Genomic DNA, 13787 nt, shown 5'->3' with positions numbered 1-13787 from the left:
GGATGGATCAACCCAGGGTCAACGAAGATAGGTGCAAAAGCAATAATCTCAACAGTACATCCGTGGAGTTGATCAGCCTGGCGTCCCTTTCTCTCTTGTGGCTTGAACGTCGTTTGTGGGGAATAAACATACCTACTTTAAGGTATACCCAGAATCAACCACTCGCGCCCTCACCAAGCGCCCAGCGGCTACAATCTAAGAAAGGTACACCTTACCTGCCCTTGTCCTGTTCTCAAAATGACATGTTCAATCCGGTCTTTAGATATACCTGCTTTTTGGTTGGTTGGGGGATCATCACGGAACTGAATCAGAAACCTCTGTCAGGACACTCCTTTGGCTTTCGCAGTTATACCTATTCTTTCATTACTTGCCCATTTTCTTTCTAATATGAGGTTGTCTCTTGTTGTCTCTTGGGGTGGATTACCCCTAAAAAGTAGACATCCCACTTGTCCCTTATTGACACTGTTCCCTCGTCTATAGTTCAGTCACGAAGCTATGGACTCGAGGAAAATTGCAGATGCCCTGCGTTTCGTAGTCCTTGCCCCAAGGTTAAATTTTATTTACTTCACCACTTTATGCAATATATTTTGTTGTATTCCTATGCCTGGATGTAGTGCATTACTCTTTTTTTCTTTCCAATTTGTTCGAACCTGACAATGGGCATGCTTCTCCACGTTTCCTTTGATTGATCAAGTTTCATCATTTATCTGCCATTTTCCTGCTGTTCATGTTTATCCAGGATCATTATTTGGATGCTTTAGGAATTTACATTAACATTTTTTAGATTACAGCAACCTAGGACCAGATCTTTCCTTGCCCTAGCTGGAGCAGTCCTCCATCTGCACGTTGATATTTCACTCCGTGTGGACAATATTGGGACAATATCGAGCTCTACCACTATCACATAAGAAACGAAGAGCAAATTCTGTTTCGAGGGAGGAATCTCTACTCGGGTTTTCCCTATTTACTGGAGACGTATCAAGTTGTCCTGGCCTTTGTGGTTAAATACTTTAAATGGTTACCAGATAAAAGGTGCCGTTGCCCACCACACGTCATTATTGATTTTCTTATCACTTTCTTCTATAGCCAAGAGTCGAGTCTGATATCCCCGCAATAAGAGACAAATTGGACAATTAAAAGAAAAGAAAAGCCTTCTGCGATTGGTTTTTTTTTCCCCCCCCGAAAATGGACAACCCGAACGTTTTTAACACCGACCCAGAGCCGGCAGCAGAAAACGGAAGTGGAGTGGTACCTGCCTCCCGAAGGACTCTCCACCAGAACATCCTAGGAAAACTGCGACCGTTGCCTTTGCAATATCACTGGACAGTCTGGTACGAAAAGCATTCTGAGTCTGCAAATTACGACGAGAGGCTGTACATTCTTCACGAAGATGTTGCGGACATTGGAACATTCTACAGAGTCTACAATAACTACCCCTGGCACAAGGTCAAGCTGCGGGATACTGTTCACATTTTCCGCAAGGGTACAAAGCCAGTGTGGGAAGACCCGGAGAACCAAAAGGGAGGGCGTTGGACGTTTCGCGTGCCAAAGGCGAAAAGCCAGGCTTTTTTTCACGAAGTTGCAATTCTCTGCATGGCCAATGAATTCCAGGCAGCCCTTGAAGCTGGTACGTTGAAGATATTGTCTCCCCTCCAATAATTTCCTTTCATTTCGATCTTTACCAAAGCGTCTCAAAAGACGCACGAGGTCGCGAAGGAAAACAATCCAGGATAAAGAGAAGGAATCAAATATCCAAATCCTAACATAGTGCAGAGCACGACCATGTCCTCGGAGTGTCCACTTCAGTGCGCTTTAACTCGCATCTGATCTCCGTATGGAACAAGTTAGGCTCGAATCCAAAGGCGATCAAAGCTCTCGAAGATACCGTCCTAGAACGCCTTTCGCCGGACCTGCGTCCATCATCAACTCAATCGTATTTCTATAAACGCCATGATGAGCACGAAGGCTTCAAAGCTGCGGTAGAAGAGAATGCAGGCGCGACGAGCAGTGGCAAAAGTGGAAAAGGTTCATGATAGTATATCCCCATAAGATATCGCATTGACTCTCTAAAATATGGGCTGGCCGAATACCCCGTGAGCGTGGAAAGTTGTAATACAAACCAGTCCGAGCTTGGTTCATTCTTTTCGCCATTTTCCGTTTATTTGCTCTCGTTCATTTTTTGATTGTGAGCCTTATTTATCCAACCATGCAAGTTTCCTTTGTAAGAGCCCGCCGAGTATGATCTATTATCTTCCCTCGCCTCTTCTTTCCCTCCTTTGTCCGGTTCATGCTTTGTGTTTTTACGATCGCTTCAAAGAACAAAAGCATTCATACCCGCATGGGCAATTTCAATGATCGTTTCACAATGACAAAGTAGGAAAGTAGACTGTCAATGTTTCCCTTTCTTTCCTCTGGTCGCTCTCGGTTCTTCCCATCATATTCTTAAATATGATAGTTTCAATTATACAGCTGTTATGGTACATAAGACGATCTCCTGATCAACTTTATGGAGATATTATTCATGACTAGTCCCCACTGTGATGTTATCAACAGTAACCATACTGATAAACAGCCCTCGATAATCAATTTGCACAAATGCGTGTGAAACAAGGGGTACACTAAAAGAGAACATTGATGTTCATTCGTATTCCCACACCAAACTCGACATCGCTGACGTGATTAGGTGCCAGAAAATTTTTCGAGTATAACTCTAGAAAACAGCCCTGAACTAGACAGGACTATTATCTACTCCGGCTCCTCCGTCTACTCCTCCTATCATCCTTCTCAGTACTAACTACAGAAGGAGCAGCGCCAGAACCTCCAGGCATGTATCTATCAATCTCTTGGAGTTTAGGTCGATCCTCCTTCTCCCGGTCTCGATCTCTATCTCGATCTGGCGTCCTTGCCCGTCGCCTGGTCGGTGTCCGACTACGGTTGCTAGTAGGGGGTACGTAGCGATCAATATCAGGTGGGCTCCGAGACCTAGATCGTCGACCAGTGCGCGAGAAAGACTTCTCCCGCTCCCGCTCCCGCTCTCGATCCCGACCACCATCAGTGTCTCTGTGGCTGCGTGAGCCGGATCGAGAGCGGTGACGTCGCCTGGCTGATCGCGACCGCGTGCGGCCTCGTGAATAATCTCTTGGACGATAACGGCGGTCATCCCTATCCCGGTCCCTATCCCTTCCTCTATCCCTGTCCCGCTCTCTGTCCCGCTCTCTGTCCCGTTCCTTCTCCCGTTCTCTGTCCCGTTCTCTGTCCCGTTCTCTATCCCGTTCTCTATCCCGTTCTCTATCCCGTTCCCTATGTCTTACTATCTCACGGCTTCGCGCAGTAGATCTGCTACGGCTCCTGCTGTGATTCTTGCTTCCTCCGCAAGAATGTATATCTCTTTCCAATTTGCTCCGCGTTGAAGGTCTGTACAAGTCCATTTCACGATCTCTATCATCATATCGTGAAGATCGCCATGTTCTTGACCTACTTCGTTCGTCTTGGTGTCGGTCACGGTCTCGGCCGCGGTCGCGGTCTCGGTCTCGATCCCGATCCTTATCACGACGATCATCGCTCAACTTGGCGCTGGATTTTGATGGCTCAGGGGGAGGAGACACCTCGTTCTTTAGCCGAGAATGGGTAGCTCGTGAACGAGTCTGATCTGACCGAAGAGCCTTAGTGTCTGCGATTGATGGCTGGCGTGAACGTTGTTGGGGTTGAATTTGCGGCTGAGGTTGAGGTTGCTGCAGTTGCGCATTTTCAAGGGCTTCGGCCTGTTCAAAATCGAACTCGGGTTTCTGTCGCGACTTTTCTGCTAATTCTTTCCCCTCTTTTAGAAGTAATTCCAAAGCAGCGTCCTCCAACGATTTCTCGTCAACAAGCGTTGGAGTAGGTGCTTTCGGGGTGGCGGAACGTTGTCGGGAGCATCGAGGCGATCGTTGGAGCCTAGTATCCCTATCCCTATCCCGTCCACGATCACGATCACGATCACGATTTTTCTCCCGCTCCTCTTCTCTTTCCTTCTCCCGCTCCCGCCTTCTTCGTTCATAGCGCTCCTCCCTCTCCTTCTCTCTCTGTTCCTCCAGAAGACGTCTTTCCTCTCGAAGCTTTTCCCTCTCCGCTCGCCTTTTTTCTTCCAACTCCAGCTTCTTCTTCCGCTCCTCTTCTTCCCTCTGCTTCTCAAGTTCTCGTTGTTTCCGTAACTCCTCTGCTCTAGCCTTCGCCTCTTCGATTTCAAGTTGTTTCCGTTTCTCCAGCTCTTTCAGCCATGCTATTTCTCTTTCCTTGCGCCTAGTCTTGACTTCGCGTTCATAGTATTCGTCCGCCTTACTTCCTCTCTCTTCCTCTAGTGCAGCCATTTCTTCTCCAACTTCTTGGCGACGAATAATGCGAAGGGATTCAAGGATATAGTCCAAATGGTTAGAAGTTATCGAGTCAATGGCCTCTTCAACACTTTTATAAAGATCACTCCGATCGACAGCGCCCTCTATTAGAGTTGCAGCTTTTCCTCTTTCCCTGGACAACAAAGACGGATCTCGGTCAATTTCAGATTCGGCCATTTCAACCAAAGAAGATATAAGAGAATTTTTAGCTTCCTGAAGTTTAAAAAAGAACGGCTTAAAGTTAGCAATGCTCTAGATATGAGAAATATTTATTTAAAAAAATCTGGACATGGGTAGCGGCATATAAAAGGGTATACGCGTAGGCTCTTGCTCACACTCTCGCTAAATTCCGCCCATATTTTCTTTCGAACGGAGTCAAAACCACCTTTCTTCTTAAACGCGTATAGAAGGCTGTCGATTGATGTTCGCTGCGCAGCTGATAAAGGCAAATCTGAAGCTTTGAACTTCTTGCGCTTGAGGCTTTCAATGTCGATTCCCGGCCGCTTTACGCCAGCCATTTCCATATCTGTGCCAGCCATGCTGACCGGCACAAACAAAAGCAATCCTTGAGTATTTTGTTAAAAGTTCTCTCACATCTCCGAGTGGTATTTAGCTGAGACCCAGCTGTGGTTTGCTTTCGCCGATGATTCCTGTGCGTTCTTTGTTAAGTTGTAGCTCTCTGAGAGGAATCGCGTTGTGACCAGACCGGCAGAACTATTTTCCCGGCACCGAACTTCAACATCTCCCGCGCCTCAGAACGTCGCCCAAATCCGGAGTAACAATTGGTTACGGGGACACTTGCTACGCAGCTCGTGCAAATTCAATTCCTTAATAGCAAGTCGTGAGGGACATATACACCTCTGGCACTTGTCAACGGCCGTTCCAACCTGCCTCGGCTGTCTTCGATCCACGCTTCCCCGGCGTCGCGCCCGATCGATCCGAATAACATCCACAATGCCTCTTCACAAAGTACTATTCTGGAGCGGCTTCGGTATGTCGCTCTTTTGCTTAGAGAATAAACCCGGCTGTGTTACGTGTTTTCTCTGGAAATCTAGAAAGTCTGGAGAGACGGCGGTTTCCCATATGCTATACCTGCTAAACTTGGGATCAATATTGCAAAGATATACCTACTGACCAGGGAATTTTATAGGCATTGCCGTTCGTTTGTGGCAACTCGGCATTGAAATGCGCCCATTATTCCAAAAGCAGGCACTATGGGTTTATCCTCTATTTGCGACGGTGGGCGGCAGTTTCGGATATTGGCTCGAAGGTGTTGATAAAAGACAAATGGCCATCCTGGCAGAGCGGAAAAGGAGTCTGCTGGAAAAGCGACAACGGAGAGTAGAGAGGGAAGCCGCAGAGGGGGGCGCGGGGCTATGAACAGCTCAATGAGGAAGCCTCTAGGGAGCCTGTCATGGGCAATTGGAAAAAAATACTTAGGGAATAGTTTGGGTGAGGTTTTCGAACACCTGCGATTAATTCGATATATGGGTATCCTGTTGAGCCATGAAATCAAGACGGGATGCGAGAGCTGCAAAAGGAAGAAGGCTTTCATTGTTTTATTATTATACGGATTCGTTTATCATTTTTCAACAACTACCAATGCATGTACCTGTTGTTTCACAACAGTTCGATCTTCCAATCCTTGTTGGTCAAGCTGTTGGTATCCAAAAAATGAACAGGAGGCATTGAGATGTTGCACATGTACTGTACATAGACAGCAAAGAGAGACAAAAAAAGAAATTGAAATAGGGCAAATACGCATAGATACTTCCAACTACTTTTATCTCCAATTGCTTTTCGGACATTCGTTTTCTATCAAGTTTGGTCAGTAATTCGCGACTGCAAACACCCTCTCCCAGCAAGAAGGGCGTGTGGGACCGGAGGTATGTGCACCGGTAGATCTTGTAGCGGGCGCTATTGGGAATTAATAAATGGAAACGAAAAGAAAAAGGGAGGGAAGGAGGGAAAAAGAGAGAGAGAGAAGTTCTGTCTTGTTTAATGACATAAACTCAGATGTTTGGTTAGAAAATTATCGAAGTACAGCCGCTTCTAAAAACATGTCGCAATCGGAATCTCAGGTCGATATCAATCATCTAATACACGGTTCCTGTGGCCATATAACTGGGAAGCCATCATGACAGGGTTACTGGTTTATTCAATGGCGATAAGCTGTAATCTCCAGCCAGTGCCCTTGCTACGCAGACTAGAGGCCTAAAGACAGTACTCCATTTCAGAATGGCCAAAGATAAGTCCGTAAGATTCATTGCCAAAAGAACAACAATTCAAGACTTGGTTGCTCTGCAAGCAGAGAATGAAAAAATCATGAAGACATGAAAGAAATCTGATCTGATTCCATTATCATCACGTTGAAATGACGCTGACACAAGGGGGTATAGTATGCATAACGTATAAATATATCCACTTTAACCCTGCTCAACCGTAAACTGCAGAGACACTTCCCATTTCTGACCACCTGTCCCGTATCCGCCCCCTAATCGATTTTTTATCGTACTGACGATCCTCTCTCGCAACTTGGTTAAGCTTTCTTCCGAGCCGGTCACTCGCAGCTTGATGCACGCTATGCACAAGCCATAGTGAGCCTGCCAGAATTTTGCCTCTTCAATTTCCGAAACAGCTGGGTGGTTGTAGATGTCTCCCAAAACCTCAGAAGTCCCTGGACCAGAATAGGACATCAGAAGTATGGATCCAAGCGTTTTAACTAAACGAACTCCGAAAACACACATGGAAATGGCAACGGTGAAGGATAGGATTCGATCCAGCCATAGATACTGTTGCACGGACAATAAGGGGAGTAAGAGGAGAAAAGTTGAACATGAAAGGGTCAGGAAATGAGCTGGGTTACTAAGGATAGAAGGTAGGGATTCGATATAAGCAAACCGGATAGCCTTTCCAATCCTTGCATGGTTTTTTAAAGCGATGGCGGATATCAATGTCGCCATTATCGCCAGCAAAGCCGTGATGTCGACGCTCCCTGGAGCCACTCGCGCGTGAGAGTGGGAATGATGGGCCTCGTGGCCTGAGTTTTCCAGCAGATGCTGGACCGTATGTGAGATAAGGTCTCCTCCCATGAAGAATAGTAGCACGGATAGAGCAAAACCCGCAACGACTTCTGCACGCTCCAAGCCAAAAGGGTGACGAATGCTAGATCGCTTCCACACCTCGAAATTTCCGAGTACGTCAACGACAACGCAGAGCATGGCGCCTAGCGAGTCGAAGAGTATGAGATGGGACAGCCCTGTCATGGCCATAGAGCCATGGGAAGTCCACAACGTATATCCAGCCACCCCCATGTGGCATACGCTCCACCAGAACCGGATTCTCTGGTCCTTTGACATGCTCCCCAGGCATTCCCCCCAGGTCGGGATCGGCAGCGAGTTCGGTAAGGGCATTGGCGACCTAGGCGGGGGTTCAAGGAATATCTGGTGAGATACGCTGCTATGTTTATACTTGTGTCCCCGTCTTTGGCCCACGTTCTATTATATGTTTGCCGGACATTACCATTACATATTTAGCGTTCAAGTTTCGGCGCAACCAGGATTTCCACAGGGACGCCATACCGATTTTGCAACGGGGCTCTTCGCGAGAGCGGTTGGCTTAAAATTGAAAGGCCCTTGCGTCATGTCTTCCGCAGAACCCATAGCCGAGTTCCGTGACGGATCTGGGGAATCAAAGAGTTAGGTATGCCCACTGTGGGTGATATATGCTAGTATTTAATGCGGGACTGGGATATCAAAACAATTTACCTAAGGTCTCCGATGCTCCGAAAGTGCTCACCATTGGAGACAGAGTATTCCGGTCATAAAGGTTCTCCATTGACGGTATTACCGTATAGCCCTCTGGACCCGAAGAATGGTCGTCTGAGGGCGGCGTGGGAGTTCGAGGAGGGATTGGCAGCGGTAATGTGTCCGCCATCGCTGGTTCAATCTTCTCAAGCCACGGGGCAATTTCGGCACGCAGGAGTGTGAGGAGGAGTAAGTGAGTGGAGAACGAGTTGGAGTGGAGCGCAGCGGCGACGATTTGCAAGATCGGAGACTAGAGAGCATGTGGTTAGCTTCCGCCTAAGAACTGAACAATCCGGCGTGATTTTCTATTTTCTGCAGACCTTCCATCGTGATGAGGCGGCTGTACTGGGCGTTGCATCGAAGAGAGTCCACGTTTGGCGACTGCGCAGGCAGCCTCAAGGTACTAGCTGCATTTAGATTTACAGATCGATTAGCGACCAACCACTCGTCTCCGAGGCACATATCCAGTGCCACAACATCTTCAAGCAACGACCAACAGTAGTCAACCAAGAGCCAGAGCCCGAATCTGGTAATGGACCTTATACTCGGATACGGCTGAGCTCCTATGGCTCGATCACCTTTGGTCCATGGAAAACCGCCGCGCGCTTCTTTTCTTCGTGCTCCTGTTCTTCCTGCTATCTGCGCCAGAACCACGCCCGCCGACCCTCAACCTCGAGCGAGAGCGCCATCAGCAGAAGAAGGAGGAACAGCGAGCACTGTCACTCCTTAATACGTCGAGATACGGTGACTTGGACAGCGCTGCAGGTCGCTGGCTGCCTCTAGGAGGCCTGACCAAGGAGGATGGTTATGCATGGGGTTTGCTTCCTGCTGTCAAGGACCGCGCCCGGGACCAGCTATACTCGATTCTCCAACACTCCGGCTTGTTGGACGAGCAACCGATCGAGTGGCAGACACGCCCACTTCGGTTAGACCTTAATATCTCAGATCTACAGATTCCCGTATATCACAATGTTACTGGGAAGATCCGGGGCAACTGGGTTCGCTGGCATGGTCCGGAGACAGAAAACCTCCCGCAGCTGAATACCACGGCAATCATGCTGAGACATGATTATTTTACCAATACATTCGCGAATAATATTACTACGGACCACGGAACTCTCTTGATAGAGTTACAGGAGGAGGACAGAGAAGGCCTCGCCTTGGACGGGTCAAGCGCCAGGGAGATAAGAGCAGATATCACCCTATACACGGATGTGTCGCTGGGGGCCAGCCATTTCGTACGGCTCTTCGGAGTGCATTTCCCATCATCGGGCGGAATTATTCTCAGCACCACCAGTGAAAAGTTCGCTGGTTTGTCAGCAATGCCTCAATTTGCTCTTTCGAATGATACATTTGAACTCTCCCGTCAGCTATTGAATAGGTCATTGACTGAAACCTTGGCTGAAAAGAAAGCTGGCCCTGTCGATTATTTGCCTTGGTCGTCTCTTCCTAACGGCCCGAGCACCATGACATTCCCTGCGCCGAAGTGCGAATATATCGTGTATCTTCAGCAGCATCCCGTGGTAATAAAGGGCCAAATAGCTCGACTCCCTCTGTTGCAGTCGATCGAAGATGAACTGCGTTTCCCAGTTGGAGCCCCAGTGCCGTCTCCACCATTGATGGCGATGTCTATGACGCTTTTCTCTCCAGATTGTGGATTCGTGTTGGAGAGCAAGGGGTCGCCAACTTATTCCCCTTCGGATGGACTCTATCTTTCGGGCCCCAAGCAGGAGCAATACCGGAAACACGCTGGGCGGTTAGTAGTGATTACGGCGGCAGTTCTTTGCACCCAGATTCACCTGCTGATGAGGCAGATGAAAGAGGCCTCCACACCCTCAACGAGGAGTCGAGTCAGCTTCTACACAATCGCCATGATGTCTATAGGCGACGCTCTTTTTGGTTCATTTATTCTGATGCAGTTATATGACGAAGCTCCGTTCCTTCTGCTTACCACTGCGACATTTTTGACATTCTTCTCTGTCAGTTTCCTTGCGATGAAGTTCCAGATAGAAGTGTGGGTTGTTCAGGCCCCTGAACGCAGGGAAACCGATCGATCATCGTCTACTCGAGCCACTGGACCATCGCAGTCACTCCCAGCGCCAGCAACAGCCCATCGCCCCCTGGATACAGGTGCCACCCCTATCATCATACTCCCTCCAGATCAGGATGAGCCCGTAGAGATCACCACGGCCCCACCAGCATCTCAAGGAACCAGTGATTCAGGGACAAACGACACAGGTACAATGTACTCTCGATTTTATTTCACAGTCTTTTTCCTCCTCTTCTTCTCGTCATGGTCATTATTCTGGCCAACTCGCCTAGCCCGAATGTACGGCCAGACGATATCCTTTGCCTACCTCTCGTTTTGGATTCCCCAGATATATCGCAATGTAATGCGAAACTGCCGCAGGGCACTGACATGGGAATTCGTGGTGGGCCAGAGCCTCATCCGAGTATTCCCGTTTATCTATTTCTACGCCCTCCCAGGCAATGTCCTCTTTATCGAATTTAGTTCTATATTTACTGTGGGAATTGCAGCCTGGGTATGGATGCAAACGGTGATTCTAGCTGGCCAGGACCTCCTAGGCCCAAGATTTTTAGTTCCCAACGGCTGGGCACCGCCAGCCTACGATTACCACCCAATTTTGCGAGATACATCTGCGTCAGGCTCCAGTGAAGATATCGAGGCTGCAGGTGTTTTGCCGATTGGCTTCCTCCGAGGAGAAGCAATTCATACCGCTCCAAGCAGCACGGGAGACGACAACAAGCATGGCTCAGACAATACTGATTCTAATAATACCCGCGACAAGGATCGCAAGACTAGGCGGTTCGACTGTGCCATCTGCATGCAGGATATCGATGTGCCGGTCCTCACGGCCCCGAGCAGTAGCACGGGTGCGCCAGCTAGTGTTGCAGAAGGAGCTGCAAACCTGCTTAGCCGACGAGCTTACATGGTCACGCCATGTCGACACATCTTTCACAGTACATGTTTGGAGAGTTGGATGCGGTTGCGACTACAGTGTCCGATTTGTAGAGAGAATCTACCCCCGATTTAAGAGTGTATATTTTCATTTTTGTTTCTTTCTTTCTTTCTGTTTTCATTTTTCATTTTCTTTTGGAAACGCTCTGTACAGTAATCTTTCTCTTTTTCGTTTTGTTGCATCGGATCAAGGTTCCCTCGATTATTGCTTTTGTTGTCCTTTGTCTCATTGGATAAAATCTCATGGGTTGCATTTGGTATACCGGCGTTGAGATCAATTGCATTCACATCAGTTTCATGAAGAAACATTTTTCCTTTCTTCTCTAAGTACTTGTCTGGCTGGAACGTCTACTTCCTCTAGCCCTATTGCCTTTCAATACAATATACAGATAACGTTGGTGATTTGAACACGTACAAACATAACATTCTGACATGTTGAAACATCAGTAGATAAGTAGATATATATACATATCGCAAAAAGAGGAAAAAGGTAAACATTATCAACGATGAGAGATAACCCACCGCCCCACAAGATCCCACAATCAATCCAAGTTATACAGCATAAAAACCATGATAGGAAGGGGTGGGGGGAAAACAAGGCAGTGGCTAAATCGGATCCCTCCCGAATCCGATCCCCTTCAACTCTCAACGTCCGCCTCCTCCACCTTAGCCAGATACACCTCCTTCTCCATCAAACCCTCCAGCTCAGTCGGATCCGCAAGCTCGATCTTGGCAAACCATCCCTTCTCCTCAGGACTCTCATTGATGACCTTGGGCGACTCTTCCAGCTTCGTGTTAGCCTCAACGATCTTGCCTGTCACGGGGCAGAGGATGTCCGAAGCGGACTTGACGGACTCGACAGCCCCGATGGTCTCGCCCGCGGCGACGTCGGTGTCGACGGCGGGCAGTTCTACAAAGACGACGTCACCCAGCGCGTTGGCGGCGTATTCAGTTATGCCAATGGTTGCTGTTTTATTTTTATATTTCGTTATTGTATTTCCCTTGTTAGTTAGGTATTTCGTAGTCAGGGTAGAAATTGGGTGAGGTGCAGTTAAAATCTCGCAGATGGCGGGATGAATATTGAGAAATGTACATCCAATTGCGTCCTGGATAAAGAGGGGGGGGAGGGGGGAAAGCAAAAGAGGAAAATAAAAAGAGAGGGATATGTCTAACCAGTTTTTCCATCCCCAGCCACCTCAATCCATTCATGCTCTTCGGTATACTTCTTAGCTTGCCCTGTAGAAAACGACGAGGTTGTCAGCATCCTACCGCCCATGGTAGTTGTTTTTTGCAGTGACACATAATTGGACAGAGCAATTGTGCCCAATTGCATACTGTCACCTACATAGTGAGCTCTGCGAAAATGCTCTTCTGCAATCCCGGAATGCGGGGCGGGAGATATATGCGCTGCGTAGAGCTGGAGAGGGGAGTCTCGGGGCGACAGTACGCAGCCCACTTCGCAGAGAGCTAAAAACCCGGATGGCAGCAGCAGACATTGTGGGCGGGAGGCGATTGGAATAGTATAGCAGCAACGGGTCAATTGGCCCAAGGAATCGAGAAAGAGAGTCTTTCCTGCGGTTGTTCGCGGTTGGTATCAAGTGTCGATTGCCGGAGTGTTGTGGGCGGAGGTTTGAGTAAGCAGAAGTTGATGGCACCAAAGCCGTGATTTGTACCGAAGTGACAAAATGTTTCACGGCTTGTATTTTTACACATATTTTTCAATCTTTCGTGTATGTTCATAAATGCACCAATCATGTTACTCGATTGAAACGCTATTTGGTTACTAGTTATCTTATTATATTGATTAGTAATCGAAACCAACCCACCACATATCTGCAAAAACCTCTGTAATCTGCACTGGCTATGCCCTTTGTGATCACCTCACCGAAAAACCTGGCCCTTTTTGTTGATGAGATGGTCGTCTTTCTTCAGGAAGAAATTGATATATTGACATCGACAAGCCAGCTTCAAACGGGCCTTTTGTCATGTGGGTTGGACCAAAGAGGAAGTTAAACACAGGGCAAAAAAAAAGAGCAGAACTCCGATCCGCGAGATTCCTATCAGCATAGACTGTCTGAATTTAGTTCCTATCATTTGATTTCTGTTGATGAATCTGGATGTGATGAACGGCTAGGATTTAGGTGCCTAAAATGGCATCCTTCTTTCTCATATCTTTACGGGTTCAACTGATGACCGCTTTCTTCGAAGATTTTATTGGGCTGCTCCAGCACTGTCGTGGACGGTAGCTGGGACCAAACTCCGCCCCAATTACTGTTTGAACAATGCATCATTCCACCACCACCCAGCCAGGATAAAACAGATGTGCTTCGATGCTGGAGTGAAACTACTATATTTGCCAACCTATTCACCTGATCTGAACCCAATAGAGGATTCTTTGCGGAGTAGAAGGCTTACATCAGGAAGAACTGGTCATTATCGGAGGAGGCTCTACCCAGGGTTTCGGTGTTTTCCAACAATGTCTTGATGGCGTCGGCGCGAAAAAATAAAGTGTAGACGGTCACTCCCGAAGTGCTGGCGTATCCATTGAGCTGTTTGGTTTTGCGTTCATCGTCTTGCCCGATGAAAAGAGCTGGGATACAGCGCATGTAACATTGTTCATATCACTGCTAA

At 47.9% G+C, this 13787-nt stretch overlaps 6 protein-coding genes across 6 annotated transcripts; 3 read left to right on the top strand and 3 right to left on the bottom strand.

Annotated features, from left to right (window-relative positions):
- Positions 1-1185: 1185 nt before the first annotated feature.
- Positions 1186-2033, top strand: HCBG_03176 (translation initiation factor 4E; the record flags this gene model as incomplete). The annotated part of the gene is made up of 2 exons (XM_045430225.1): positions 1186-1627; positions 1774-2033. 2 exons carry the CDS (start codon positions 1186-1188, stop codon positions 2031-2033), a joined length of 702 nt encoding a protein of 233 aa, XP_045288368.1.
- A 591-nt stretch (positions 2034-2624) lies between these two features.
- HCBG_03175 (uncharacterized protein) lies at positions 2625-4909 on the bottom strand (the record flags this gene model as incomplete). The annotated part of the gene is made up of 2 exons (XM_045430224.1): positions 2625-4583; positions 4706-4909. The coding sequence occupies 2 exons, from the start codon at positions 4907-4909 to the stop codon at positions 2742-2744; spliced, it is 2046 nt and encodes a 681-aa protein (XP_045288367.1).
- Positions 4910-5324: 415 nt separating this feature from the next.
- Positions 5325-5750, top strand: HCBG_03174 (NADH-ubiquinone oxidoreductase; the record flags this gene model as incomplete). Its single annotated transcript, XM_045430223.1, has 2 exons — positions 5325-5361; positions 5521-5750. The coding sequence occupies 2 exons, from the start codon at positions 5325-5327 to the stop codon at positions 5748-5750; spliced, it is 267 nt and encodes an 88-aa protein (XP_045288366.1).
- A 1046-nt stretch (positions 5751-6796) lies between these two features.
- On the bottom strand, positions 6797-8306 carry HCBG_03173 (cation efflux family protein family; the record flags this gene model as incomplete). Its single annotated transcript, XM_045430222.1, has 3 exons — positions 6797-7867; positions 7952-8052; positions 8138-8306. 3 exons carry the CDS (start codon positions 8304-8306, stop codon positions 6797-6799), a joined length of 1341 nt encoding a protein of 446 aa, XP_045288365.1.
- A 457-nt stretch (positions 8307-8763) lies between these two features.
- On the top strand, positions 8764-11232 carry HCBG_03172 (ubiquitin-protein ligase TUL1; the record flags this gene model as incomplete). The annotated part of the gene is made up of 1 exon (XM_045430221.1): positions 8764-11232. The coding sequence occupies one exon, from the start codon at positions 8764-8766 to the stop codon at positions 11230-11232; it is 2469 nt and encodes an 822-aa protein (XP_045288364.1).
- A 329-nt stretch (positions 11233-11561) lies between these two features.
- HCBG_03171 (glycine cleavage system H protein) lies at positions 11562-12652 on the bottom strand (the record flags this gene model as incomplete). Its single annotated transcript, XM_045430220.1, has 3 exons — positions 11562-12123; positions 12330-12392; positions 12502-12652. 3 exons carry the CDS (start codon positions 12650-12652, stop codon positions 11795-11797), a joined length of 543 nt encoding a protein of 180 aa, XP_045288363.1.
- Positions 12653-13787: the final 1135 nt, after the last annotated feature.

Source organism: Histoplasma capsulatum (genome assembly GCF_000150115.1).
Source record: "Histoplasma capsulatum G186AR genomic scaffold supercont2.4, whole genome shotgun sequence".
NCBI lineage: Eukaryota > Fungi > Ascomycota > Eurotiomycetes > Onygenales > Ajellomycetaceae > Histoplasma > Histoplasma capsulatum.
The sequence above is the reverse complement of the archived record's forward strand: the minus strand, read 5'-3'. Positions and strand labels throughout refer to the sequence as shown.